Source organism: Cyprinodon tularosa, unplaced genomic scaffold (genome assembly GCF_016077235.1).
Source record: "Cyprinodon tularosa strain WSP-4 unplaced genomic scaffold, ASM1607723v1 ctg356, whole genome shotgun sequence".
Lineage (NCBI taxonomy): Eukaryota > Metazoa > Chordata > Actinopteri > Cyprinodontiformes > Cyprinodontidae > Cyprinodon > Cyprinodon tularosa.
Window position 1 is genome coordinate 1,068,255 of NW_024039070.1, and position 27,011 is coordinate 1,095,265.

At 39.1% G+C, this 27,011-nt stretch overlaps 1 protein-coding gene across 1 annotated transcript; it reads right to left on the minus strand.

Moving 5' to 3' along the window:
* Positions 1-756: 756 nt before the first annotated feature.
* Positions 757-26,686, minus strand: inpp5jb (inositol polyphosphate-5-phosphatase Jb). The gene is made up of 14 exons (XM_038295496.1): positions 26,240-26,686; positions 26,074-26,161; positions 17,439-17,913; positions 14,875-14,982; positions 14,287-14,395; positions 12,063-12,179; positions 10,570-10,745; positions 7,483-7,594; positions 7,066-7,175; positions 6,667-6,868; positions 6,038-6,175; positions 5,824-5,907; positions 5,641-5,745; positions 757-5,555 (listed from the first exon to the last, which is right to left on the minus strand). The coding sequence occupies exons 3-14, from the start codon at positions 17,900-17,902 to the stop codon at positions 5,232-5,234; spliced, it is 2,049 nt and encodes a 682-aa protein (XP_038151424.1). The 5' UTR covers positions 17,903-17,913; positions 26,074-26,161; positions 26,240-26,686; the 3' UTR covers positions 757-5,231.
* Positions 26,687-27,011: the final 325 nt, after the last annotated feature.

Genomic DNA, 27,011 nt, shown 5'->3' on the forward strand with positions numbered 1-27,011 from the left:
TTTTTTGCTTTGTAATCTCTACAGACACACCTGTTAAAGTCATGCAGTGGAATTATAATTGATCGTGAAAACTGAAATAACATTACACCGCAATAAAAAATAAAAGGTATTGCAGAGGCACTGACACCTCTTGAACCTTTTCACATTTTGCCATGGCACAACTACAAAATGTTCACATCATGAGGCATGCCATCACTGTGTTTCACTGTCGGGGTGACTTTTTCAGCATTAGTTTTCCTCTACAGGCCAAAACACATATTCTACCCTAAACTTCAATCAGACGTTCCTGTGACTGTCTTTAAACCAAGGCCTTCTTTCTGCGTATTCATATAAAAATACTTCTCAAGCTCACATCTAACTGTTCAGTCAGCAGATTCCTCCTCCTGTGTTATTAAGGTCCTCATGACTGCTTCTCAGATCAATGCTCCTCTTGCTTAGCTTGTCAGTTTATGGCAAGATGGAAACACATTGCTAAGTTTGCAGTTATGCCACACGCTATCCTTTTTAGAAAAATGAATTGAACACTGATCTATTCAAAGCATGGGATATTTTTTCTGTTACTTAACCCTTCTGCTTTATTTCTTATCTAGTACATTTAGATAAGCGACACCTGAGAGAGCTAAGTTGCCCTGTATTATACTGAAGGGTGCTAAAGAATATTCAAATTAAAATCAAATTAAATACAGAAAAAGATGTGGTTGTAACATTAAAAAAGGTAAGAAAAAAAGTAGAAAAGCAATAAACACACAGGACAACTTAAAATATCACACTTTATTCCTTTGAACAGTGTTGGACTAGATAGGGGTTAGAGAACAAAGCAAGAAAACCATAAACAATCTACTAAATGCTTTGAGCCCAGACTTGAACAGAGAAAAAACTACTTTATAGATCATCAACATAAATTATAATCATTTACTTCATATTACTTTATCAATTATTAAACCACGTGTAGATTAAACCATATACACTCATGACAATGGAGTTTTCATTTACTAATATAGAAACAATTAAATCCTTTTATTAGAAAAAGAAACAAATAATCTCAGATATAATTTGAATATTTGCCCTGAAATAAAGCTCTGTCACTGGCCAGCAGAATTTAGGCTCATTTAAAAGTTACATAAGAAAATAAATACATAATTTAAGTAAAATAATCTTTATGATATAGATTGTCTCTTATATATATATTTATACCTATGATTTTTCTTCACATACTTCATATTTTCTATATTCAATCTACACAATTACCAAACAGGTAAGATTCAGCAGACATTTCACAATAGTCACAAATCATGAATGCACTACTGAACATATCTAAATTATCTAAACCTGGACAATCATTTTTCATGTCAAACAAATGTCAAGTTGTTTTTTTAATCAGTTTCAAAAATCTGGAAAATACATGAAAGATTCATTTCATCTCTTATTTTTTCTGAGGATATCTACTCGTTATTTCTTAAACTTACATCTAATATTGAAGTCAGAAATGTATCCTGTCCTCACCACATTTCTTCTAAGAATTTTCACAGTCACAAATATATGACAAAGAGGAGTCAAAAACAGCACTTTACGGCACAAAAAAAAAACAACAGTACCGGAATGTACAGTATGTCCAGCAGCAAACCATGCAGGTACAGCCCTGGTCCCATTCACCGCTTCTGTAACTCATCCATCCATCATTTAAAACACACAAACACACACACACACACGCTTTCAGAAATAACACATACATAGACAGCTAACTATGGACATACAGGAGTTACGGCCACGGCACGGTCCTACTCTAACAGCCTCAAAGTTACACGTCTATAACGATGCATCAGAGATCACAGTAACTATGAAACACCATGACTGAGACTACTGTTATGGTCTTAGTGATACCATCAATGGGAGACAGATCTGAGAAATACAGAAATTTTTTAATAAAATAAAGCATTAAGTCATTTCATCCTTTGTACTCCCACTGTGGTGTTAAATGATGAGACCTAAAAGTACAATGAGATACTCTAGCAGATTAATCCTTGAAATTTCATGCCCACTTCAGTGAATTGATCCAAATTAAACTTTATAGTCTGAGCCAAAAACTGATGATTTGAAAATGATTTGAATCAGGAGGGCTCCCAAAATTTCAGCCTGTGACCCCAAAAATAGTAGTGCATGAGACTGACAAAAACCCCTAAAAAAATGTTTATTAACTTTATACAGTACATACAACAAAAAAAAGTATTTTTAAATGAATTAAAAATATAATTAATTGCTTGATTTTTGTATTTTAATATATAACTATATCAATTATTTGTGCATTTTATAATTTGAAGATTATTTAATAATTAAATAATGATTCAAATATGCAATTTTTAATAGGAAATTAGTATTTATATTACATGGGTCATTAAATAGTTTTTTGTGACATTTACATTTATTGATATATCTATTTACTTGATTTAGTTTCATTTGGCCTACTTTACATTACAGGGTTCACATAACAGTGATTTCTGAAAAAAATCTTCCTTTCAGACGCCCCCCCCCCCCCCCCCCCCCCCCCCCCACCCAGTGTGGGTCATTAGGCCTAATTTGTAAGTCGCTTTGGATAAATGCGTCTGCTAAATACATTAACATAAACTTTGGGAATCGTCCTGATTTACATGTTGTTGTGTTTTATTTTTTAATACAGACTTAAAAACAAACCCAAAAAAATGAATTATATGAGGAAGTTGTGTCCAGGGAAAAAAAAAAAAGTCACACAGGATCAGCTCAGATATTGTTGTGACTTGGTAGTGCAGGCCCAGCCGAGAGTTACTCAATCAGTTCTGGCGAGGCAGCTGTGCTGCGACAGCCGACACCACCACCCACACATATGGCGACTATTTAAAGGTGCTCACTTCTGGTGCGCACTTCTTACTCCTCAGACTAGCACATGTTGTGCATCTGAGGGCTTCCAGAACCTTTGCTCCAGACTCACTTTGGTTCTTCCCTGTTCTTAACGCACCTAGGAAATGCACATTTCTTATAAACGGCTCCCTGCATAATTGTGCAACATCTTAATGAACTGACTGATCAAAGCAGGGGATTATCTGCATGGCAAGCCAAGTTATACAGCTTCCGCTGTACAGTAACGGGTAACATGAGCAGAGGTGGACAATTGAGGTCCAGAAAGTAAAAAGCCAGCCTTGTTTCCCTTCATTTGTTCATTTAACTAAGCAATTGATTCCCATCTATGTCCTTGAAATAGAAATGCAAAGGTTGAAACTAAGTCCTGTACCTGGTTTTTCATTCCCACACCTGAATGACCCACTTCAGACTGGCAAGGAGTTAATGCAGTGCCTTGCAAAAGTATTTTAGTGTATTTTACTGGAATTTTATGTGACAGACATCCCTAATGATTGCGAGGTGGAGGTAAAGTCATAGTCTCAAATGTGTATTATAGAACAGTAAATATCTGTAAGTATCATTAAAGACCAAGGAATAGAGCAGACAGTCAGGGATAAAGCTAAAGATGTTTGGATCAGTTTATAGAGCACTGTTTAAACCCTCAACCAAAAGTGTAAAACGCCATGGTTGATGCACTCAAACTTATGTTTAAGCCATCCTCTGACACTGACAGGTGGGATAAAGAGAGCATTTATCAGATAAGCATCCCAGAGGCCCATGGTAACTCTGGAGGACAGGCTACAGGCTTCCACAGCACAGGTCTCACTGAGAATATATTGAAGGGACAGGTATCCCTTATGGACGCTACAGGTCTAGGCTGATTTAAAAAGTGGGAAAAAAGTTATCATTTTGAAAGAATGGAAACGTACCCTATGTAAAAACTAAAATATATGCAGGGATACACTGCAAACATGAGGAAGTAGGAACTCAGGTTATGAGATCCAAATCTTGTGGTCTTCATATAGCATGCTGTGTGGATAAAAACAAAAATGGTACGCCATCCTGAACATCTGTGAACGTGAAATGATAAAACCCTTATCATGATACTATGGCGGTGAATTTAATCAGCAGAAACAGGAAAACTAGAGGGAATTTATATCCCAAAGGAAAACCTCTTAGAGGCAGCAAAAGAATAGAGATCAGGACAGAGCTTCCTCTTTTTGTCACCTTAAAGTTTTGTAAATGGACAGCAATTGGGGTAGTCAGTCTGCCTCCATTTGATCCTGACTTATTAAGGAAGGCATTTACCTGACTTCTATAGGGGTAAAATGGGTTTACATGTCAATGGAATGATGCAGTGATGAAGAGGAGGAATTTACAAGTCTGAATTTTAAAAGGTCTGCATTTTATAAGTTATCAAGAGTATCATTAATCCATCATCCTTTATTAATAGATTTTAAAAAAGCAAAACAAAAAGAGGATTTTATTTATAGTCTTAAAATTGATGCAGGTGCATCAAAACTCCTGTTGTCCTACACTGCTGGCTTTATTCCTGAAGGTCTGCATCTGTGATTTATGTTTGAATCGTATTCATGTCTGCATCCAAATTCTGACTGCATGTTTAAACTCTATGCCGAGACTTGACATGTTTTGACAGAGCTCGATTTTTGGAAAGAATTGACAAAGTATTTAGCATCTACATGTGCAAGAAGACTTTCATCTGTTGCATTGCATTGAAAAAGCTGTTTATTAAAATGTTGTTTTTTTAGTGTGATTAAAATTTGGATTTGTAAAAACACTAATAAGGACTACTTTGCAAAGGTAGAATCCCATAATCCCATAGAATCCCATAATTTAATGTCGTAATGTGATAAAATGTTTACAATTTTTAGGAGTAAAAAAATACTTTGGTAAGACACTGTACACAGTTTGAATTCACTTCTATCAGGCCTACCTGTTCCAGAATACATAAATGTCACCTTGTTTATTTTCACTACTCAGAGCCAACTTCTTGATACATCAAATTGTGCTGTGATAGTGATGACTGATTGCTTTAGAACTGTGATCTGCGAGTAAATCTTAAAGCAGGTTGTCAGCTTCCTGTACTGTCTACACCTGAGAACGGACAAAGGTAGAGAAAACACTGACAGAGTGAAAGGTTTAGAAAATAAATAAAACATGCCAAGTGCACAGCTTAATAAAATTACTCAAGGCCAAGTAGAACCATCTGACAAACCAGATGACTATTCCTGAAAAAGATGGCAATATAAACTGTATATTTTCTGCACAGAAAACATACAGAGCGCTGAATGTATGAAATAAAGACACAACAGTTGGTTATGTAATCTGTAAAAACACCCTCACATTCCTGAAGCCTTCGCTTTTTTGTCTGTTTTCCCGGAATCAGACGCCTGGTTACTGCTGCCCTCTGCTGGGCGTCCAACAGACCCGCTCCCTGCAGCGGCCCCGTCGGTAATGCTGAGTGCCTTCACCTTGGACTCTGCAGGGCTGCTGGAGCGACTCCCAGAGTGACTGCGGCTGCCGCTCCGGTGCCCGCAGCGTTTGCCCTTATGTGGACTTGGACTGCGTGACCTCATCTTCATGACAACGGTGCTATCGTCTTCTGAGCTGAACTCAGAGCTGTCTGAAGAGCTGCTCTCGTGGTCGACAGTGGGTAGCTGGATCTGAGGAGAAATGAAAGGGAGTTGGAAAACGCTGCAGGATGAAAGCCTTTTATTACAACCAAAAAAACGCCATGCGAATGATTACCTGAAATGGCTCTGTTACACCTACAATGGTGCTCATGTTGTTGCTATAGTAACCCAAGATAAAGTCCCCTGAGCTTTTGGGTAATTCCTCCTCTGTAAAGGTTACCTGGAAAGATAATCAGTCATTTATCGAATGTGACAGAAAAATTATCTGTGAGGAAGATCCAGCGTGCATCTAGATTACCTCATGTTCCTGTCGGAGAAAATCAGACTCATCCTGCTTTGCCCACACATATCCAACGTAATCTTTATGGTGCTTGAAACCCACCTGTTGGTGTGAAAGCAACATCACACCAGGTAACTAATGCACCCAAAGTAGTAACGCCAAGAACGACGCTTATAGATGTGTTTGTTCTCCACACAATGCCTTCCGTGAGGGAAGCAACAGTACAGGTTACCTTGTACAATCCGATCCAGTCCCATGAGCTGCGAGAGAAGTTGGGCACCACTTTGAATATCACCTTCGCATCTTCAACACTGTTCCACTCATCCTCTACTATCAGAGTGACCAAAGAAATGTCCACCCTGTATGGGAACTGAAAAGATTTAACAGTTTAATGTCTTCCTCATATCATGCAATCCCATTTCTTTTTTTTTTTAAAGAAAGAGGAGATTGAATTAGATGCATCCTAGACTCGCAGTGAAGCTTTGGGAAAAAGATTCTTGCCAAAAACAGTAGCTATGGATGGAAAATGAGAGGAGAAAAGCTGCTCAAACAGTTTCTGTTATTCTAAGGCTTCATTGGTAGATTAGCAATGTTTGGGTACTTTAACTGGTCTTAGGTCACAACTCTCTGGTACTGTTTCTGTGTTACAGCTATTTTACCATCTGAAAAACCTGTCATAAAATATACCTTAACAGTCAGTGAAATCAAATCTTGACTATGGGCCTGAAATTAAATTGAATATGCAGATTTTAAAACAACTTATGCCATACTTAGTCCTGTTAATAGTTTTCAGGTATTCTCTCATTTAAGTGGAGCCTCACGGATGACAGCAACTTTATGATGCTTCCCGGTGTGTCCCACCTGCAGGGTAAAGATGGACGACACTGGTTTATGGTCGCTGACGGTGTACTCCATGTGGCTTCGGTAGCAGTGCTGTGTCACTTTGATCCCGCTGATCAGTCCTGAAATCGAACCACGCTTCCCCACATTTTGAGCAGCTGGCGCTGTGGCCCTAAGGCGCCACAAGATCCGGTCAGTCCAAGCTGGTTTACGCTTCTTCCCACTGGGGTAATTTTAAAACAAAGGTGAAACAAGAAAAAAAAGACAGTTTTAAAACAAAGCATGTAGGGAAAGAAAAGCATTTTCACAATCCCCTCAGGGTGGTGAGGACCTTTCAGAGAGCAGAGTGCTCTTTAGCCTTGTTCTGTGATCTCTGATCAGTGGCCTAGAATTTGAAATGGCACTCCTGGCTTCACCCACCTTGTATCATATGTGTTTGTTCCAACATCAAACTTGTAGGTGGGGGGAAATTTCAACGGCCCCTCGTGAAATCCTTCCAATACCGTCTCACTGTCTTTGGCCATGTTTAGCTGCAGAAAATTACAATAAAAAAAAAGGGCAGACTGTTTCATTAAGAAACATTAAAGACACTCTCTGTTGCCCTCTAGTGGCAAAAAAAAGCTAATTAAATTCAAACTAAGGATTAGATGAAGATTAATTTTAGTTCGATTCAGCATCTTAAACAAAACTGTTATGATTGTAAATACATAAAATCTACAACACTTTGTGTAAAAACATAACCCAAAACAAAGAGAAACCACATGTTTTATGTAACGCTTTTAAGGAACAGCTGCTGTCCTGTAGTAAAACACAAAAACAAAAATTTTTCTGTTTTACCTGATCCTTCTCCCACAACATGGGGAACTTGTTGTTGTCTATGGCTGATTTTACAGCTTGGATTTCCAGGTCTTCAATGCGGAAATTGAGATCTCCAAACCAGAACACAAGACTTAAAAAAACAAAAAACAGATTTGATGAGAATCAATCATTAAAAAATAATCAGAAAAGAGTCTGTGGTTGAAGATGGTGATAGAAAACATGTGTAGGAGCATCTCAGTCTTGTGTCATAAACCATGATAATAACTTTGGACACTGGGAAACAAGTTTCCATGCTTTATATTAAACATGTGTCATTAATTGGGTCTATATAAGTATACATATCCATTGTGTCAGGAGGATTAAGGTTTGCCCGCTGTTGGACAGTCAAGTTTCTGCAACTCTTTCAAAGCCCAAGACAGTGGCTGAATCCCAAACTGGCCAGCCAGTTACTGACCAGCTCTATGATAAGGGAAAGCCACAGAAAGGTAACTGATAAAGAAATCGGCAATTCACTGAGTGCTGCAACCCGATTTTAATGGAATTTTGTTGTGGAATGATCACGCATGCTAGAAAAAGGAGATGGACAAAAAGCAATAACTGAAGCCTTGCCAGGTTTCTAAAGCTGAGCCTATTAGCCTAAGAGCTTCAGGTTGATTCATGAAGTAAGCTGCAGCTCTAACCAAAGCTTCAAGATACATGACACTGGAGTATCCAGGGTGGGGTTGATATGATATTCCACCAGGACTTTTCAGCTGACCACACTGCCAAAAACACCAATACCAGGTTTGGACTTCCATTTCATGCCAGCAGAGCTACAAGCTGATCAATTCCATGCTGCATGGATGGAGTAATTCAAGCAAAAAGGCCTACAAAAATATTAGGTTGATATGTAAATTTGGAGTTTGTTAAGCAGGAGACTCATTACCTTTTTGCCCAATTTTTACCACATATTCAGGGAAAGTCTGTGTCAGCCTGTGCTAGTTGTGGTCAGTCTAAGGATGAATCCACAAGAAAAAACAGTTGATGTGAGTTGGGGTGAAGTCTGGAGTCCGCAGGCATGTGAGATGAACCAACCTAACTTGACCTTAGTCAAATACACCTGTCTGAATATTGTGACAAGTATATTTGGTGTTAAACAGCTTGTTTTCCTATACTAAAACACATTACGCTATGTTGAATTACGAAGGTGAGAACCCTGAACAATATGAAATAAACCCACGGGCATCACACAAGCTATCAGCTAATAAACTACAACCAGATAATGATGAAAAAATAAAAAACAACAGATAGATAGTGAGATATTCAGGAGTAAAACACAGTAAGTAATACAAGGCCTTAGGAAATAAACCTTATAAGCTCAGACATTTGCTCAGGGGAGACCCTTTTGGTGAAGTTATTATTTTTCTATTTGATTATTTTCTTCCCCAAAAGCCCTTTGATACTTAATAGGATGTATTAAAGTTCCATTTTAATGTATTTCATTAGAGGAATGTACCCCAGGCACCTTGTTATGTTTGCCTCTATGACATGCACAACAATTGCCTGTTCACTGTGTGCAGAGGCAGAGGGTGGAGCCTAGAATACGTTGCCTTCTATCCACATTCTTTTGAACAGTTGTTTGCCAATAAAAAGGAAAAATGAGTCAAATATAGAAATAAAATTTAAGCACAATCATCAGATGTCACCAATTATTTGATCATATGGGCTAACAACATACCAACCCCCCAGCATAGCACTCCCCCACCACAACCACCACACACACACACCATCCAATGTTCGATTGAAGTAAAATGTTAAAAAAAGTCTCTGCCAGTCTGAAAATCTCAGGAATAAACAACACTTGATGTAAATAAGCTGTTTGTGGACGACGAGGGGAAAAACTAATCCATCTGCACCTACTGGTCGTCTCTGTGTTTGCAGTCATAGCTGGCAGAAAGGCTAAAAACCTGAGCGTGTTGTCCACCCCGCTCCTATGATGTCCCCTGTATTTGCAATATTGTTAGGTTATTATTTTTTGGAAACTAACAGTCTGCTAGGTCACAAAGGCTCTGTCCCTAAAATGAAAGCTGCGGTGTTCTATAATTATAAAGATTAAACGGACAGAAAACAGAGCCTACTGTTCTTTTTTTTTTTTTCAAAAGATGTCAAGTGATATTTTTTTGTCTGATCATTTTGTGGCGGCGATGTTAATAAAGTCCTTCAGGAAAGGAAGTAAGGATACAGATTTAATAAGTCAAATAAATTTTAATGAGCTGAGAAATATATATTTTTTTTATTATACTCGTTTTATTCACTCTCTTTATTCCTTGTTTTATCTGTGCTTGTTTTTTTAAATTGTTTCAGAAATGATTCTCTAGATGTGCACTCTGGCCAAATATCTAGATGAACAAAGTACAGGGGTTGGGCATCCAGGGCAGCGACTGCAATGGAGGATAAGAATTTAACCCATTACATATTCAGTATGAATCCTTTTAATTAGTTGTTTTTTTTAATTGAAACTTTTGTTTTTCTTATTTTTTATATTGCACTACATGATAGTGTGCGTGCAGCATCCAAACCTGCTCTCTGATTGTTTTATTTTATGGGCTCAGTGCAGTTCAGTCAAAAATAAAAGCTAGATTAGACTTACCTGATATAACTAAGGATGACAAAGCAGCAAGACCTATTGTATTTTTATAAATGGGGACAGATAGTGTGACTTTTACTTCTTTCTGCTCATTTTTATTAATTATTTTGGTTGTTACATAAATGAGTTCTGAATAAATAAGTTTTGTTAATAATATAATATAATATAATAAACGAAACTAAATCACGTACTTAATAGTTGTTCAGATCAGTTCAGTTTCTTTAGTTTTATATATATATATATATATATATATATATATATATATATATATATATATATATATATATATATATATATATATATATATATATATATATATATATATATATATATATATATATATATATATATATATATATATAGTATTACCAGAACTTCAACAGTGAGTTGTTGGCTCATTGTTTACTGTGCTGTCTTGTTTGGCGTCCTTAAGACAGAAATGGCTGTTTGCATGTGTGCATGAAAGTGCAGAGACTTACTCATGATCCAGAACACCGGTGGCTGTCTGGCCCTCAAACTGCTGCTGCTGCAAGATGCTCTCAAAGTCCTCCATGCGCTCGTCGTGGTTTTCCATGTGAGCAGGGAGGTGACAGTTCAGAAAGCAGATGCTGTGGCCAAACACCATCATTCGGGCACTAACACCACCTTTATTGCCCTGCAGCATGAACATAGCAGAAGGCAGAAGTTTTTAAAATTGACTAAACTGAAGGCTTCTAACACTTTAATTAGCACTCAATATGCTAAATGATTGTATTAATCTTTTCTATTGTATTCCTTTGGGTAGAACTGTGATAGCAGGATATGTGAGTGATTTTCATCAGTAATTGTAGAAAACAAATCCAAGAACAGTAGGCGGCATGGCATGTATTGACTTTATTTGCTGGTATGCTCCACAGCAAAACAGGAAGTGCTCTCATTAAAGAGAAGACGGTATAAATATTTAATGAATAGTACACACGGGGGGACAAAATGAGTGAGTGGATTATCTGTTGCTACTTATCTGACTTCCTAAAACATTGTTCAGTAGAAAATGTGGCTTTCTTGGCAAATACTGAAAGAAAGTGATCAAAAAGTCTATAATAATAACGAAGGTACTCAAGCTGTGGTACAAGTACCCCTGGTGGTGCTTAGGTTAATTTTACTTTTACACTAAAGTTATTTTTCACATTGATCTTTTCTTTAGAAAGAAATTATTTAGTGCCTTCAAGAATAAATCTAAAAAAAAAAAACAACTGCAGCAGGTAACAGTGAAATCAGAATAAACGATGGAGGTAGCCAATTATCCTCTGAAGATATTAGGCACTACTCTAAAACAAGCACCCTTATTTTCAGTTCACAAGCTAGTGAACTAGAGGGATGTTGTGTTCAGGGATTAACTTGATTGATTAAGGAGAAATTTACTTATAACGTTGACTCAATAGTCAAAATGTTAACATAAATCTGTGTTTTGGGGGCTAAATTCTTTGTATTCAAACACTAAAAATGTTTCCACAGAACAAGTTGTAAAAATTCATGAAATAAAACCATATTTTTAACATTATAAGTTAGATAAAGAACAGCAATAATAATAATAATAATACAGACTCTGACTATTAAGTTGTATACTTCAAATTACTAGTTAGCACTGCATTTGCTTCTCTTCTTTTGTAGATTAAAAAAACATCTTTTGAAAATTGCACAACACAATTATTTTATTCTCACGAACCAGTTTCTGAATTAATATTGTCTCATAAGGTGGATATAAGGTTACACCACCGGTTCAGTTTGACCATTAATGTTAAAAGAGAGCCTGTCAGTTAAATCCAAACGTCCTCCTCTCTAGGCTGTTTAACTGAACAAAGCTGAATTTGATAAACAAATTAGAAGAACTGATAAGATCCGCTCTTTCCTGCCTAGGCCCAGTGAGTCTAAGCTACTAATGCATTAGCACTGGCAATTCTAGCAGAACTAAGCATGTAAGTGGCCATATTACCCAGTAACCCCCCAGCCCTGTGCGGGTGGTCTCTGTCTGGACTCCACGGAGGAAAGGCAGATGGAAGTATTTGGCAAAAACCAGCAGTAACAGGCCCTGCATTCGCTGGGATGTCACCTGAGGGACAGAAATGTAAAGCTTGATCAGGGTAGAGGTATGGAAAGACAAGATAGATATGAGGAACTATTTTGCATGAGTTACACAAAAGCACACTGAATGAATGCGAAATATCATGACCCTTCCTAAAGCTTCTTTAGCCCTGCTCTGATAAATTCATTGAATACAGAGAAATAAACAACACACAGTTTCTCCAAACCTGGAAGAAAAAAACTATAACGTTAACACTTTTTATTCTCTGACCTCCTTTCGTTCCTTGTGCTGCATTACAGTTTGCTTGTCTTGACAATTGCATTTCCCTGACATATAACAACACTGGAGGCCTTTTAGTAGGGTTAAATGCAGAAAAAAACCTGACAAGTCAACTGTTTTTTTTCCCTCATTCCCATCATGTACACATGTTCATCCTTCCCTCACCCTCTGTCAAGTCGTTTACAGATCCCCACCCCCAAACCACAGTCTGAAGAAGCACAATCACACCCGGACTGAAATCCCTCACAGGCATAGATCCCCACGTGACCAACCCCTCTATGCCTGCATGCCAACAGCCTATTGTTGCATAAGAGTATCAGGCCAACTGAATGGGCGACCAACTTTGATTTCAGCTTGCTGATTTGGAATAGCTGTAGAATGCCTGCAAACCAAAATACTAGCTGTACCAAATCTGCTGGATTGTTTCATGCTGCTGTTAGAGATGATAGTGACAATCAGCAGAAATGTTGTGGTGAATCCCCAATAAATAAAACCGTCCTGTCAGGGTTGTGTTAATGCAGTCAGTGGCTGATTGGCAGAGCTGCACACAGAGGACTGGAGTTTGACACCTGTTTATTAGAAGCAGCAAAATACTTTAAACCTGGGCGGAGGTTGAGGTTCGCCTCCCAGCATGACAACAACCCTACACAAACAACCTAAGGTATAGTGTAATGGTTGAGCTCAAAGCAGTTTCCTGTGTTAGAATGGCCGACAAACCTGCATTTCAGACTTAAAATCTGATATTGAGGTGCTCTTCATCCAGTCTGATTAAAGCACTGAATCTAGATACATTTGGTTTTTCACTGCAAGTGAAAATATTAATGCAGAGTTCCAGTGAATGACTGTTCTACAAGACATTGAATCAAATACCCTCATAGCTTATATATGGCCAACTTTTATTTTTTTATAGTAAAAAAGATTCAAAGTAAACTCAATGTGTCCTTTTCTTCACCTTCCTAATTAAAGGCTCCATTGTGTTGGTGTATCTGAAGGTCCACCGTCCTGCATCTTTTTAGATGTGTCTCTGCTTCTGAATCAAACTGATGAATCACCTCTTTAGTATGTAGAATTACAGAGCCCTGTTCTATAAAAAAAAAAAACCCTGAATGTAATATATTTAAGCTCTGGCTTGTAACATGACAAGATAGGGAACATCTTCTAAGTGGTAATATTACTTTTGCAAAGCATAGGAACTTCCTATTATAGAACATTGTGTCGTAAACATCCTGTGTCGTAAAGGCCCTGACCTACTGTCTCACAGGAAGTAAACAAAGACTACTTTAGAAGAGGCTTAAGCTAATATAGCAGGCCAAGAAACAGCTGGGGGATGGCATCAGTTTCACTGTCACAGGCCAGTCCACACTGACAACATGATCCAAAAAATAAAACACCACCCTGGGAGACATTTGTCCAACACTCCTTTGCTTGACAGCTCACTCACACACACTCTGGCTCAACATGGCGACTGTTGCACGCTTTACTGCAGAAGCAGTCGTTGTAGTGCCTACCACAGCTGCAACGTGTGATTTCGTGTGACAAAACCAATACACATTTCTTCATGCAAATGCTTTATAAAGATGTTTATGATAGCAGATATACTTTAATATATCTCAGTATTATTAAAATTTGTATGCAGCCCTCAGTGTATAAGCTATTAGGCTACAAAGGTAGAAAGCACAGGACAACGAACCAGCTGACATACATGTCTATTATAAATCATCACCCTGTCCCTGTTGCTATGAACACAAAAAGAAGAGATAAACCCTGTCGATATGTAGTATGCACAAAGATGAGCCTTTTACCTGTTTATTTTGAAATTATTATTATTCACAACAGCAAAGAAACCATTGCTTACCAGCACATAACCAAAGGGGCTCAGTCTCTCCATGCAGACCTCGCTCCACTGGTCTGTGAAGAGGACATCTTTGAGTCTTTTGTTAATCATGGAGTTCACTTCCTGCAGCCTTGGAGAGACAATGATAAACAAAAAATATAAATAAACCCACAACAATTTTTATTGAGATCACATTTAAATCTAAACCCGACACTTCATTACCAGCTAGGTCTACACTGCTGTGAATCAGCTTTTATTGTAAAAGAGTGTCTAGTCAAAGCATGAACTCTGTCTTTAAAAAAAATCGAGTCATTCTTCAAAATAATATGTTTTTAAAATAATTTTCTACAAAAACAATGGTTCAAAATCTTTCAATGAAGTAAAATACTGATGTAAAATTGATGTCTGTTATCACAAGCTCTCTAGTTGTCAGTTGTCAGAGCCCAGTTATTGGCTTTTATGAGGGGAGTTATTTATCAAACAATTATCTGAAATGTTTAACTGTGAAAAATAAAGTTGAAAGCTAAAATAAAAAAAGTTTTTCCCAGCAGAGGACAAGCCAATATAAAAGTGTGGAACGCATTGTTGTGACCCTCACAGGACACTCACCCTATGATGTACATGTCAGTGTTTCCGTCCCCCACGTTCAGTCCCAGCAGAGTGGTGATGTCATCGGGCGGCGTGGCGGAGCCCACGTTCCAGGTGATGATGTGCAGCCTGTCAGGAGAGGGTGTTACGTAAGCTCCCACAGCCACTCATCTCCTACAGACCTGAGTCACAGCTGGAAGACTGGATGAGACAGCAACCTCTGCCGCAACATGTCTTTTCCTTCATGGCCTGCCTTTGCTTTTATTCTTTCATCATAGCAAGAGATGTTATAAATGTGTTCCTGCTATTAAAATATTCTTACATCGGGTCGTAGGCTTTCAGTTTGGTCTAATTAGACTACAGAATTCATAACTTCTCAATTAATACGCCAATTAAATGTTGATATTGTTCAATCAGTAATCAAATAGCAAAAGTTGCCTTAAGGAGGATTTAAAGCAGGTGAAGCTAAAAATATGCCACTAAATTTTTCATATTAAATGCAAAATATTTAATTTTTATTTTCAGTTTTGGCATAGGAATTGCTTGGTGGGTTGTTTTTTGAGCTAATGCTCTGTGTTAGGGTCTGCATATCAAATCGATTACTAAACTAGTTGACAATCATTTCAACAATCAATTCATCACGATTAATCCGAATAATTGTTTCAGCCCTAACCTGAAGGTTTTCTGTGGAAACAAGCCAGTCTATGAGCAAATGACAACATGCTATAGCAAAAGCAGATGTTTCTTCGCCACAGTCAACATTTATCTATAGGTGCAGCAAAGTGGTTGTGTCCATGTGCAAAAATCTTTTAGGAAGGACTTATTACACCTAAATTACTTTTAACCCTAATCCTCTCAGCCTTTACATTATCATGTGACAAAGTTGGATGGATACCAGGGGTGAATTTCATTGCTTATAATGTCCCATCAGAGCAGAGGTAACTTTTTAGCTCTATAGCCTAAATAAAAGTCAACTCCAAACCAATCTCAACATAAAAATCAATTATTTTTTGATTTACCTTTTTTTTTTTACTAATGTCTGACAACAGAAATCCCTTCTATTAGCTTGGACATTTGATTAGCATGGAGGTTACTAGCCTGACGTAGTACTACTCAATTCTAGTCAGAATATGAGTCTGATACTGCTCCATAGAGCTGTGATTATGGGGCGTGTTTCGAACGAACCAGGAAAAAAAATGCCTCTGCACTCAATTGGATAGACCTACAACCAATAAGAGCAACGGAGTGCGTGACGTATGTTAAGCCAGGCACAGTTGTTGTTAACAAAAATCAAAGCGTGCAGTTGCACGCCTAGAATAAGAAGATGAGCCTTGATCGCGTTTCTCTGTTCCTCTTTTAAAATTAATTTGCTGTCGATATCTTCTAGAACAGACCTAATAGCAGAATCTACACACCTCAACTCTCCAGCGGCAGCCATTGTTGTTGTCACCCATGCGCGCTTTGGTCACGTGGTTGATTACGTTACTGTTGATCATCTGTCCATCAACGTATAAAGCCCGCCCTGACAATTTGATTGGCCCGCCAGATATTGTGCGAGCATACTCGCGCTACTACTGAGCAATGCCAGACCGAACTTCCCGACCTCAAATGTGTTGGCGGGACTAAGTTCGGAATGGCACCCTGGCTAGGAGGTTACTGGAGTGCAGTGAAAACATTGTGTGTCCATTAAAGCAGTTTGAGATGATTTTCTGCTTTGTTACATGAGGGGTACACTGTGATCAAAAGGGATGGACAAAGTCAGCAAGAATACTCAGGTAGGCTGGGACTAAGGAGCCCAGAGAGTGCCAATAAAATCCCCTGTTTTCATATCTCATAGTTATTTAATACAGCAGTATTCATTTATAAAGCTTTTATTTAAAAGCTTTATACCAAATCTGAATGTTTCAATAAAATTTGGGACTCAGCAACGTAAAAGTCTTCTCAGTTGGTTATTGCTAAATATTTTCAGCCTGGGTCCATTTTAGCCTCAGTTTCCTGATTTTTCTATTCGTGCTGCAAAGTTTGATGTGTTGATTTTTTGTTTTTAAGGTAATGACTGGTTAATAAGGCTGCAGCTGCCTTTCTAGTAGCTCCAACCACTAAAGTTCCTCGTCTGGTCTCTGATGTAAACAAAAAGAAATATATATAATTTCCGCAAAACTGCCACTTACTTGTCTATACATTGGAGAAGTGTTTAAAAAAAAACATTCAGAGACAGCAGCAGCATCCTGATACGTTCCAATTCACAAATCTATTTTCCTCTCTACCTACATACAGTGAGTTGCTGTCATGCAATTGGCAGACTTATAATTAGTGTTGCAAAGCAGTCTAATAAGTCAAGAATGTTTAAGTCTGTAAACAAATACATTCTTTATATAGAAAGTATAAAATAGGCTAAAAGTTAAAACAAATCGATAGTAGTTTATTACAAATCCTGCAGCATGGTTTGTCTGGATTCAATGTATGGAAATATGTGGTATGTTTACTGAGGCCACTGTGTCTCAGCTATCTGGGAGTGAGATGCCTAATAAAGCATTCCGAGACATCAATGTCAGCTCAGAAAACCAAGAGATAAAGAAACCAACCTGAAGTCCTCCAGAGTCTGGGGCTGAGTGTCAGCAGTGCCGGCCACAGACAGGGCTCTCTGTGCATGCGGGTTCAGGTGGGAGGGGACAGGTGGCTGGGGCATGGAGGCTGCTCTGACCGGGTGGTGACCTGGACCCTTTGGACCTGCCTTAATGCTTGGCCCGGTGTGCTCGCCAACAGGGCGCGGTTTGGTGTGACTTACCACAGCGCCGTCAGGAGAGCTCTGATTCTGGTTCATTAATGGACCGACTTCTGTGTTGGGTTCAACTCCAGGTTCTGAAATATCTACAGATCCCTCAACCCTGGCAGTTCTCTGGGGCCGCCGAGGTCTTGGAGGCGCCGGAGGTTGGCCGGCGCCTGAATCAGTGCCTGCGTCCTGGCCTGAAGGTGCTGACGATCCCTCTGCTCCACGGCTTGGTCCATCCTCCTCCATTTTGTTTTGGCTCACATCAACTTGCTCCATTTCTGTGATTTCTATGGGAACAAAAAAAGAGATAAATACTTAAACTGGTGTTCTATTATGTATAGGAAATAAAGACAGTTTGGTTTGTATTCATCCCCTATATTCAGATACCCCTTAATTCAGTCCCCATTGAAGTTCAGAAGATCCAAAGTTCATGTGGGAGAATCAGTTTAATGACAACCATTAGTCGTCTACTCTAGAAATCTGACCTTTATCGGAAAGTTCACAAAAAAGGACACAAGGTAAATATGTGAATGGAGTAGGGCTGGGTGATGCTGCCGTAAAATAAAAGCTTTTTAAAGCCATATTACCATGTCCCCATTATTTTAGCCTAACAAATCCGATGAATTAACTTTTTTCACAATAACAAAAATGACAAAATGACGCACACCCTTTGGAAGGTTAACTTAATTTAAAAGGGCAACAACATTCAAGCTGTAAAAATACTTTTTGGGCAATATTTCATAACAAACAATAAAAATATAATTCAATTTTATTTCAGTTTACTTGTATAACGCCAATTATCAACACATGTCATCTCAAGGCACTTTACAGTTCACCAGATCATACAGTAAAATTGTTTCAAAATTTTCTATCTAAGGATTGCATCGACTCTTTGACTCAAAGGCAATCCCTCAAACTAAGCATGCTTGTAGCGACAGTGGAGAGGAAAAACTCCCTTTTAACAGAAACAAACCTCCAGCAGAACCAGGCTCAGTGTGATAGGCCATCTGCCGAGGCCGACTGGGGTTCAAGGAGACAGAAGCAGAGATACAGAAATAAGCAGAGCCAAAAAGGCAACTGTAAAAGGCGGCCCCAGTTTCCCCAGCCACATCCAGCCAGTCACAGTCAGAGAAACAGGACTACACTGAAAAACTGGCCGATATCCAACATCTATAAACAAAATGTTAAGCCTACCCTTAAAAGTAGACAGGGTGTCAAGTACTAAAACTGGTAGTTGGTTCCACGGGAGAGGAGACTGATAACTAAAAGATCTGCCTCCCATTCTATTTTTAGAAATTCTAGGAACCACTAGTAAACCTGCAGATTGAGAGCAAAGTGCTCTGTTAGGAACATAAGTAACAATCATATCTGATATAAGATGGAGCTTGGCCATTTAAGGCTTTATATGTGAGAAGGGGGACTTTAAATTCTATTCTGGATTTAACAGGAAGCCAATGAAGAGAAGCCAGGATAGTTTTCATCAGAACTGTAGCTGCAGCATTTTGGATCAGCTGAAGGCTTTTAACTACAATTTGTGGACTTCCTGATAGTAAAAAATTGAAATAGTCCAGCCTTGAAGTAACAAATACATGGACTAGTTTCTCAGCATCAACCCTGGACAGGATATTTATAAGTTTTGCAACATTGTGCAGATGAAAGAAGGAAATTCTAGAAACCTCTTTGTATAGGATTTAACTGACAGGCCCTGATCAAAACTAACACCAAGATTTTTTACTTTATTATATGAGATCAATTTAATCCCATCCAAATGAAGTGACTGGCTAATCAGCTTATTTTTCAAATACTCTGGTCCAAAGACTATAACTTCTGTTTTGTCTGCATTCAGAAGGAGAAAGTTAAGAGTCATCCAGGTTTATATGCCTTCAAGATATGTCTGTAATCTATGTGATGGGTTAGCTTCATCTGGATTTATAAACAGATATAGCTGAGTATCCTCATCATAACAGTGGAAATTAATCCCATGCTGTTTATTAATTCTACCAATTGGGAGCATATATATAGTAAAGAGAATTGGTCCTAGCACTGATCCCCGTGGTACTCCACAGGTAACCCTGGAGCACAAGGAAGATTTATCATTAATGTGAACAAACTGAAATTGTTCAGATACACATGATTTAAACCAGTCTAGTGTTGTTCCTTTAATTCTATTTGTCTATCCAACAGGACAAGCACATCATTAGCAACCTTCACCAGAGCTGTTTCAGTGCTATGATGAGCTATAAAGCCAGACTTAAACTCTTCACAATGTTCACGCTGGTATAAGCAGTCACACACTTGTTTAGCAACTACTATCTCAAGAATTTTAGATAACAATGGAAGATTGGATATAGGTCAACAATTATAAATAGTCAAAAACAGAACAATCAATGAGACTATTTTATTGATCAATTACCCAGCCATAAAAAGAATATACTCCAGTTTTGCATGATATAACAACATGCCAATATAACTTTGAACACACATATCAAAAACATGGTGGCGGCAGTATCATGCTGTAAAGACAGAACAAGAAACTGGAAAGTAAACCTAGTGTAATAGAAAAGTCCATCCTGTTGATGACTGTAAGACTTTCCTGAGATCCTATTGATCAATTTCCAGCCTTGTCACGGCATCAGAAACAATTGAACACAGCTAAATGTAATGATTTCAGAAAAAAACAACAACCACGAGAACTAAAACCAATAGAGTAGAAAGACATGAAAGGAGACATCTGTTCTAACCTGAACACAATTTACTATTATCTCTACTGCTGCCACAGCAGCCCAAAGGTTTCCAATGAAAATCTGAATAACTGAGTCAGTTTAAATTTACTCAAAGCCAGCAGAGGAACAACTGCAGGCTCCAAAACCTCCTAAATCAGCAGCCTGGGTTAAAGTAAAGTGAGTGAGGAAGCTGCAGAGAGAGATACAAAGAGAGTGAAGCAGGCTGAAATACAGGATGAATTTATGACAAATAATTTGAAACACAATCCATTCAGTTGTTTATGACAAGCATGAATTCAAAAATAGATTAACAGTTTATATTTGAGTGTGCAGCATAGTGAATTATTCACACATGCCACTTCATCAAAATTCAGACTAATTACCGGTATAAATAAAATTAGAAAGAAAAATGAGTTTTCATTTCTAAGTTCTAATTTCTGAGCAGCTGCTTGATATTCAGATTTCTTCCAAAGACCTGTAAACAATAAAATACAGTATTTGTGGATAAACAGAATATTCAAGTCTGTAACCTATACAATATTTCATGTAGATGTTTGTGTTAGTCTGCCATATCAAAAGATACTCCTTTGATTTCCTCCAGAAGCAGATCAAAGTAAATGACTGCTGGGGTCCAACTTAATCTTTGAGAACAAAATTGACTCCTTTAACTTTTTATTAGACTTCTAAATTTATGTTATAATTATTATGGTGCCTTATAACACTTTCTGTTTCATTTATCAGAAGCTTTGTCCCTTTTTGGATGTTAAATGCCTCCAACAAACGTAAACAAATTATACAGTTGTTTACAATCTGCTGTACATGTGAGCATGAAAAAGCTTATTTAAGCAGCCTGACCCCAATCCATCAGTTAGTGGTGGTGGAAGAGTTCATCATAAAGACAGAAAAAAAAAATACCAGAGTCAGATTTTTTATGAAACTGAGAAGCTTTAAGCAGCAAATGCTGATGGTTACCACAGCCCATTCTCCACATGACTGGAATGGCATCCTGTGCATTGTGCTCAGGCTTTGGGTCAGTCGGGAGGGAGGGAGAGAGAGGCTCCTGCCCAGGGACACAGAAACAACAGTGCTCCCGTCTAATTATTCACATGACCTTGAGCAGACTGAGGCCCCGACTTTCATGCTGTGATGAGAGCCGTCTTAGTGTTTCACATGTGCTCAAAAAAAAAAAAGCGAGGGGCTGTTTTTCCAGTCCAGCAATAACCTGAATGTTAGATGGACATAGTGTACTCCTGATGTCTGTGCGCAGCATTGAGTGGGCATACGTGGATGTGAGTGGGTGCAAAATGAGGAGGGGGACAGGAGTGACAGCCCCCTTCAATGGGAACACTGTCTTTTAGCAGAGTCACTCTCTACTGGGTCCCTCACACTTCCTCTTTCCTCTGATAGTTTTTCTAGGCTCTAATCCTTCTATGTTTCTCTTATCGCACCATTTTCCAATCCTGTCTGCCCCCACCTCTTTGCCCAGACCCATTGTTCCATTTTACCCACATTTGTCGCTCCCCCTTCTCTATCTTTACTTCTCAACACAAGAGGAGAACCTAAAACGTTGGTCCCAGCTATTCCCATCACCTCGCCTCCTTATCTTCCTCTGGACAAGCCAACATTCTATGCGTTGTTTTCTCCTCGCAATCACAATCAGTGACGTCAACAAGCCGTCACAACAAATATTTTTCAATAATAAAAGAGAACAAGCCAAGCATTAGCTTTTCTGGGAACAATTAGCACTTCCATTTCCACTCCAGCTGACAGAGAAAGGAGTGAAATGATTGGATAATAACAAACCTGTCACAGTGTTTACATGCCTCTTCCTGAGGGCTCCAGAGCTGAGAGCCAGGAAGCATGCAGTTAGTGCAACCAAAACAGCAGCCCCCAGTCGGCCTTTCTTGGCTCCTCTGGCAGGATTAATCGAAAACAAAGATGGTTTTAGATGGATGAGTCAGACAAAAATGTGACGAGCCAATTTGCTTTAGATACTGAGGGTGAAAACATATCAGCTGTTCTGCTTGTGCTGATCATTCTTCTCTAAAACCCCTGGCTGTGTATGGCTGCATGGTGTTTATTCCTGTCAGATTCTGATCTCTTTAGTGTTTAATGTAGAAACTGAAGCTATTCAGCGCGCTGGTGATGAGCGCCAAGAGAGCCGTATTCCCCTGTGACAAGGATACTAATAATGACCAAGACAGGAATGAAACCAGCTGCTGCTGCACAGCTGTAAAAGGCTCCTTCTAGGTCCTAATGCCAAATTGCATCACTTCCCATTTTTCCAGGGGTGAGGGCATCAATTGTAGACCAGGTCATAGCAAAGGCTGCAGCAGATTAAAAACATTGTTCACCCTTAGTCCTGAATATATAGCAATTATTCTGACATTGATAGGAATCTGTAACTGTACCTTAAAAATACACTATATTGCCAAAAGTATTTGCTCACCCATCCAAATTATTGGAATCAGGTGTTCCAATCACTTCCATGGCCACAGGTGTATAAATTCAAGCACCTAGGCATGCAGACTGTTTTTACAAACATTTGTGAAAGAATGGGTCGCTCTCAGGAGCTCAGTGAATTCCAGCGTGGAACTGTGATAGGATGCCACCTGTGCAACAAATCCAGTCGTGAAATTTCCTCGCTCCTAAATATTCCACAGTCAACTGTCAGCTGTATTATAAGAAAATGGAAGTGTTTGGGAACGACAGCAACTCAGCCACGAAGTGGTAGGCCACGTAAACTGACGGAGCGGGGTCAGCGGATGCTGACGCGCATAGTGCGAAGAGGTCGCCAACTTTCTGCAGAGTCAATCACTACAGACCTCCAAACTTCATGTGGCCTTCAGATTAGCTCAAGAACAGTGCGCAGAGAGCTTCATGGAATGGGTTTCCATGGTCGAGCAGCTGCATCCAAGCCATACATCACCAAGTGCAATGCAAAGCGTCGGATGCGGTGGTGTAAAGCACGCCGCCACTGGACTCTAGAGCAGTGGAGACGCGTTCTCTGGAGTGACGAATCGCGCTTCTCCATCTGGCAATCTGATGGACGGGTCTGGGTTTGGCGGTTGCTAGGAGAACGGTACTTGTCTGACTGCATTGTGCCAAGTGTAAAGTTTGTTGGAGGGGGGATTATGGTGTGGGGTTGTTTTTCAGGAGCTGGGCTTGGCCCCTTAGTTCCAGTGAAAGGAACTCTGAATGCTTCAGCATACCAAGACATTTTGGACAATTCCATGCTCCCAACTTTGTGGGAACAGTTTGGAGCTGGCCCCTTCCTCTTCCAACATGACTGTGCACCAGTGCACAAAGCAAGGTCCATAAAGACATGGATGACAGAGTCTGGTGTGGATGAACTTGACTGGCCTGCACAGAGTCCTGACCTCAACCCGATAGAACACCTTTGGGATGAATTAGAGCGGAGACTGAGAGCCAGGCCTTCTCGTCCAACATCAGTGTGCAACCTCACAAATGCGCTTCTGGAAGAATGGTCAAAAATTCCCATAAACACACTCCTAAACCTTGTGGACAGCCTTCCCAGAAGAGTTGAAGCTGTTCTAGCTGCAAAGGGTGGACCGACGTCATATTGAACCCTATGGATTAGGAACGGGATGTCACTTAAGCTCATATGTGAGTCAAGGCAGGTGAGCAAATACTTTTGGCAATATAGTGTACTTTTTCTCTATTAAACAAATGTATAAAAAATAACAGCATTTACTTTGATGCAGTATTTTAATAAAATGACTATGTTTGACAAAAAAAAAAAGAAATCTTATAAAAGATCGGGGTCATAGGTATTAATGCATAGAGCATTATAACCAACCGGCTGGATTGTTTTTATCTAGTAGGTGCATAACATCCATGGAGGTATGATAAAGGCTCTGACCACAACTTGATTGATGCATCTCTACTTAGAAACTCAAGCTGCTGTCATACTGGATCCTATCTTAGCATGTTTGCTGTTGAATTGAAAAACATGCGGTGTGTGGGTCTAAATATGAGGGAATGAAGGAGAACATAGCGGAACATCAGGTCCTGTTATGCTGTTGATGCATACCCAGACAGAACACTGTGTTTGCAGGGATTAAAGGTGTGGGTTGGACAGTGTTCTGCTAATTTTCAGTTTTTCCTCTGATGAACTAATATTCTGGTAAAACTCACTTTCTTTCCTGCAATCTTTACAGTTTTGCATGATCTAGTAATATTTTAGGGTCATTGCTACAGGTTTGAAGTAACTGTTATGGCTATGTTCCATTAAGACAAATATGCAACAGTGTGACACACTAAGTACTGTACAAGAAAGCTAGTTATGGATGAAATATCAGATAAGCATGCTACAATGGCTACATTAAATGCATTTGCCCATATCCTCATTATTCCTCTCTTTTTTCACTGAAGACATTGCACCCAAGGAAAAGTCATAAGCAATTTGTCAAATGTATCATTTGCATGACGCTCAGGAGCACAAGAAAACTCTGTATAAGGTCAGCATATATGCACAGATAATGTCTACCACAATGGTCACAAACTCCTAATGATGTTTGCAAACCCAACAAAACTGCCTAACCACAATATGTATTTCACCATACTATTAGGTATGGTTAAGATAGTTATGTATGCTGTTTGAATGATTTATTTCCATTGAGTGTACCATTAACATGTTTGAAAATGCAATTGATTGCATTTACAGTGTGCTTCTGGTAAGCAGAACAGATGCACTATTTAATGTAGCTGTTGTACTGATGTAAGCTTTAGTTTTAGAACAACGTTTGTTGGGCTCTGACTGTGTGCGGCGATGGAAGCACTGTAAAAAACACATTGATACAATCAACAATGTTTACACTAGAATTACCAAATATACATATATATATAGAAAGAGAGAGAGAAACCAAGATTTAAACTTTGCCGTTCAGATTTCTGCAGTTAGTCTTTATAGGGCAAAAAACATCCAGCATGCATGATGCAAATAATTACAGATTATCACTCTCAATTAACCACCTGAGGAAAAAAACAACATTCAATGACCAACTAATTACAACTTAATAATCTGCATGCAACCATCTGCATACAAATGTCTTGTTCTTTAACTGAGATGCTGGTTCATTGGATACACATCCCTTCCTGCAACAACATCTTCATGGTTCACTGGCTGCTGTTCTAACAAATACCAAGGAAACTTGAGCAATGATGGCTGCATTAGGACTGCATGGACTGCTTTTGGACTCAAGCGTTGCCATAGGTGATCCTGCCTGCAGCTGCAGTTGCACTTTAATGAACAAACTACATACATGGTTCCTTCATGAAAGGCAGAAAATACATAGATTGTTTGGGAAAACAGTAGATCATAAGCATAATAAGTGTACAAAGGAGATGCTGTGACAGAAAAGTGAAGCCTCCTCTAGGCAGGAGATAATAAAATACACCAAGGACAGTTTTTATGCATAAAAAAGAGGACGAAGGTCGTTTAACTGTGCCAGTGTTTTGCATTAAAATATGATGATCTCAGACATGTGGGTGCCAACAGTCTGCAGCGTGTTCCTGTTTGAGATAGAGGATGGAAATATCAGTTTGATTCATCAGCAGATTGGAGAAAGGAAGACTGGGTGGGTTTTTACTTTATAACCGACTTTTAAAGCGGCAAAGCAGACAGAGAATGAAGGAATGTGTGGTAAAAACAGCAATAATCTTTGTAAACAGGAGCACTAGTCAATCATTGAACACCTTTACCTGTTAGGGCTCTGCTGTGCGGGATGCCTTGCTGCAGATGAGACGGAGAGGTCGTTAATAAGAGATCCGGGTGGGATGTTCTTCACGACTGTCACAGAAAAACACGGTGAACTTTGCTGCGCTGCCACCTCCGAGTGATCATCCTCCTCCTTCCTTGCTTCCCTACCTCCTCAGTCAGCGGTAGAGAGGAGGTGCAGCAGGTAGGTGGGCTTAAAGCGATGCTGACCGCAGGTTTGTCACCAGGCGGCGGGCTGCATCCTACATGAACAGTGGAGATCTACGGGCTGCAACCCTGACGCGTCCTTCAGAATGGAAAGGACAGCGAAATGCAGCAGAGCAGAGCGGCAGAAGCTTCCGCGAAGGAGCTGTAGGGTTGATAATTACACGGTATGAACACACACAAAGAGCTAAAACAGCTAGAACACGTTTTGGAGAGGTGAGAAGAAACGGTAAGCTAAATGGAGGCGCGCGCGCTTGGTCACCAGCAACACGCTGCGCCGATTCCTCTCTGTTTCCTTTTTAGATTTACGAGCTGTTATCTGAAACGTTATGCAAAAATTTAGTCATCCTTGTCGGTTCCTAAATGAATAGCATTTCTATGTGCTGTTAGTCTATACATTTGCCACACTGCCGCCTAGTGGTGTCTGTTGTGAAGCGCAGATTATAACGAAAACTGTTAGGTTAAAGTTTCGGAAAAAGAACAACCAAATACAGTTTGTTAAATAGGGCTTGATAAACAAACAAACAAAATACTTTAAACATACAGCTAGAGACAAACCGTCTAAATGGATCCCTTTAAGCTCAGCTCAGTCACCACAGACCAACTGATTAATTTCCTTTATGTTATCCACCTGCAGTATTTTACCCAGAATTGTTATTATGGCTAACGGCTGAAAAGTAATATTAGATTATATTATACTGGACTGCGACTGAATTAT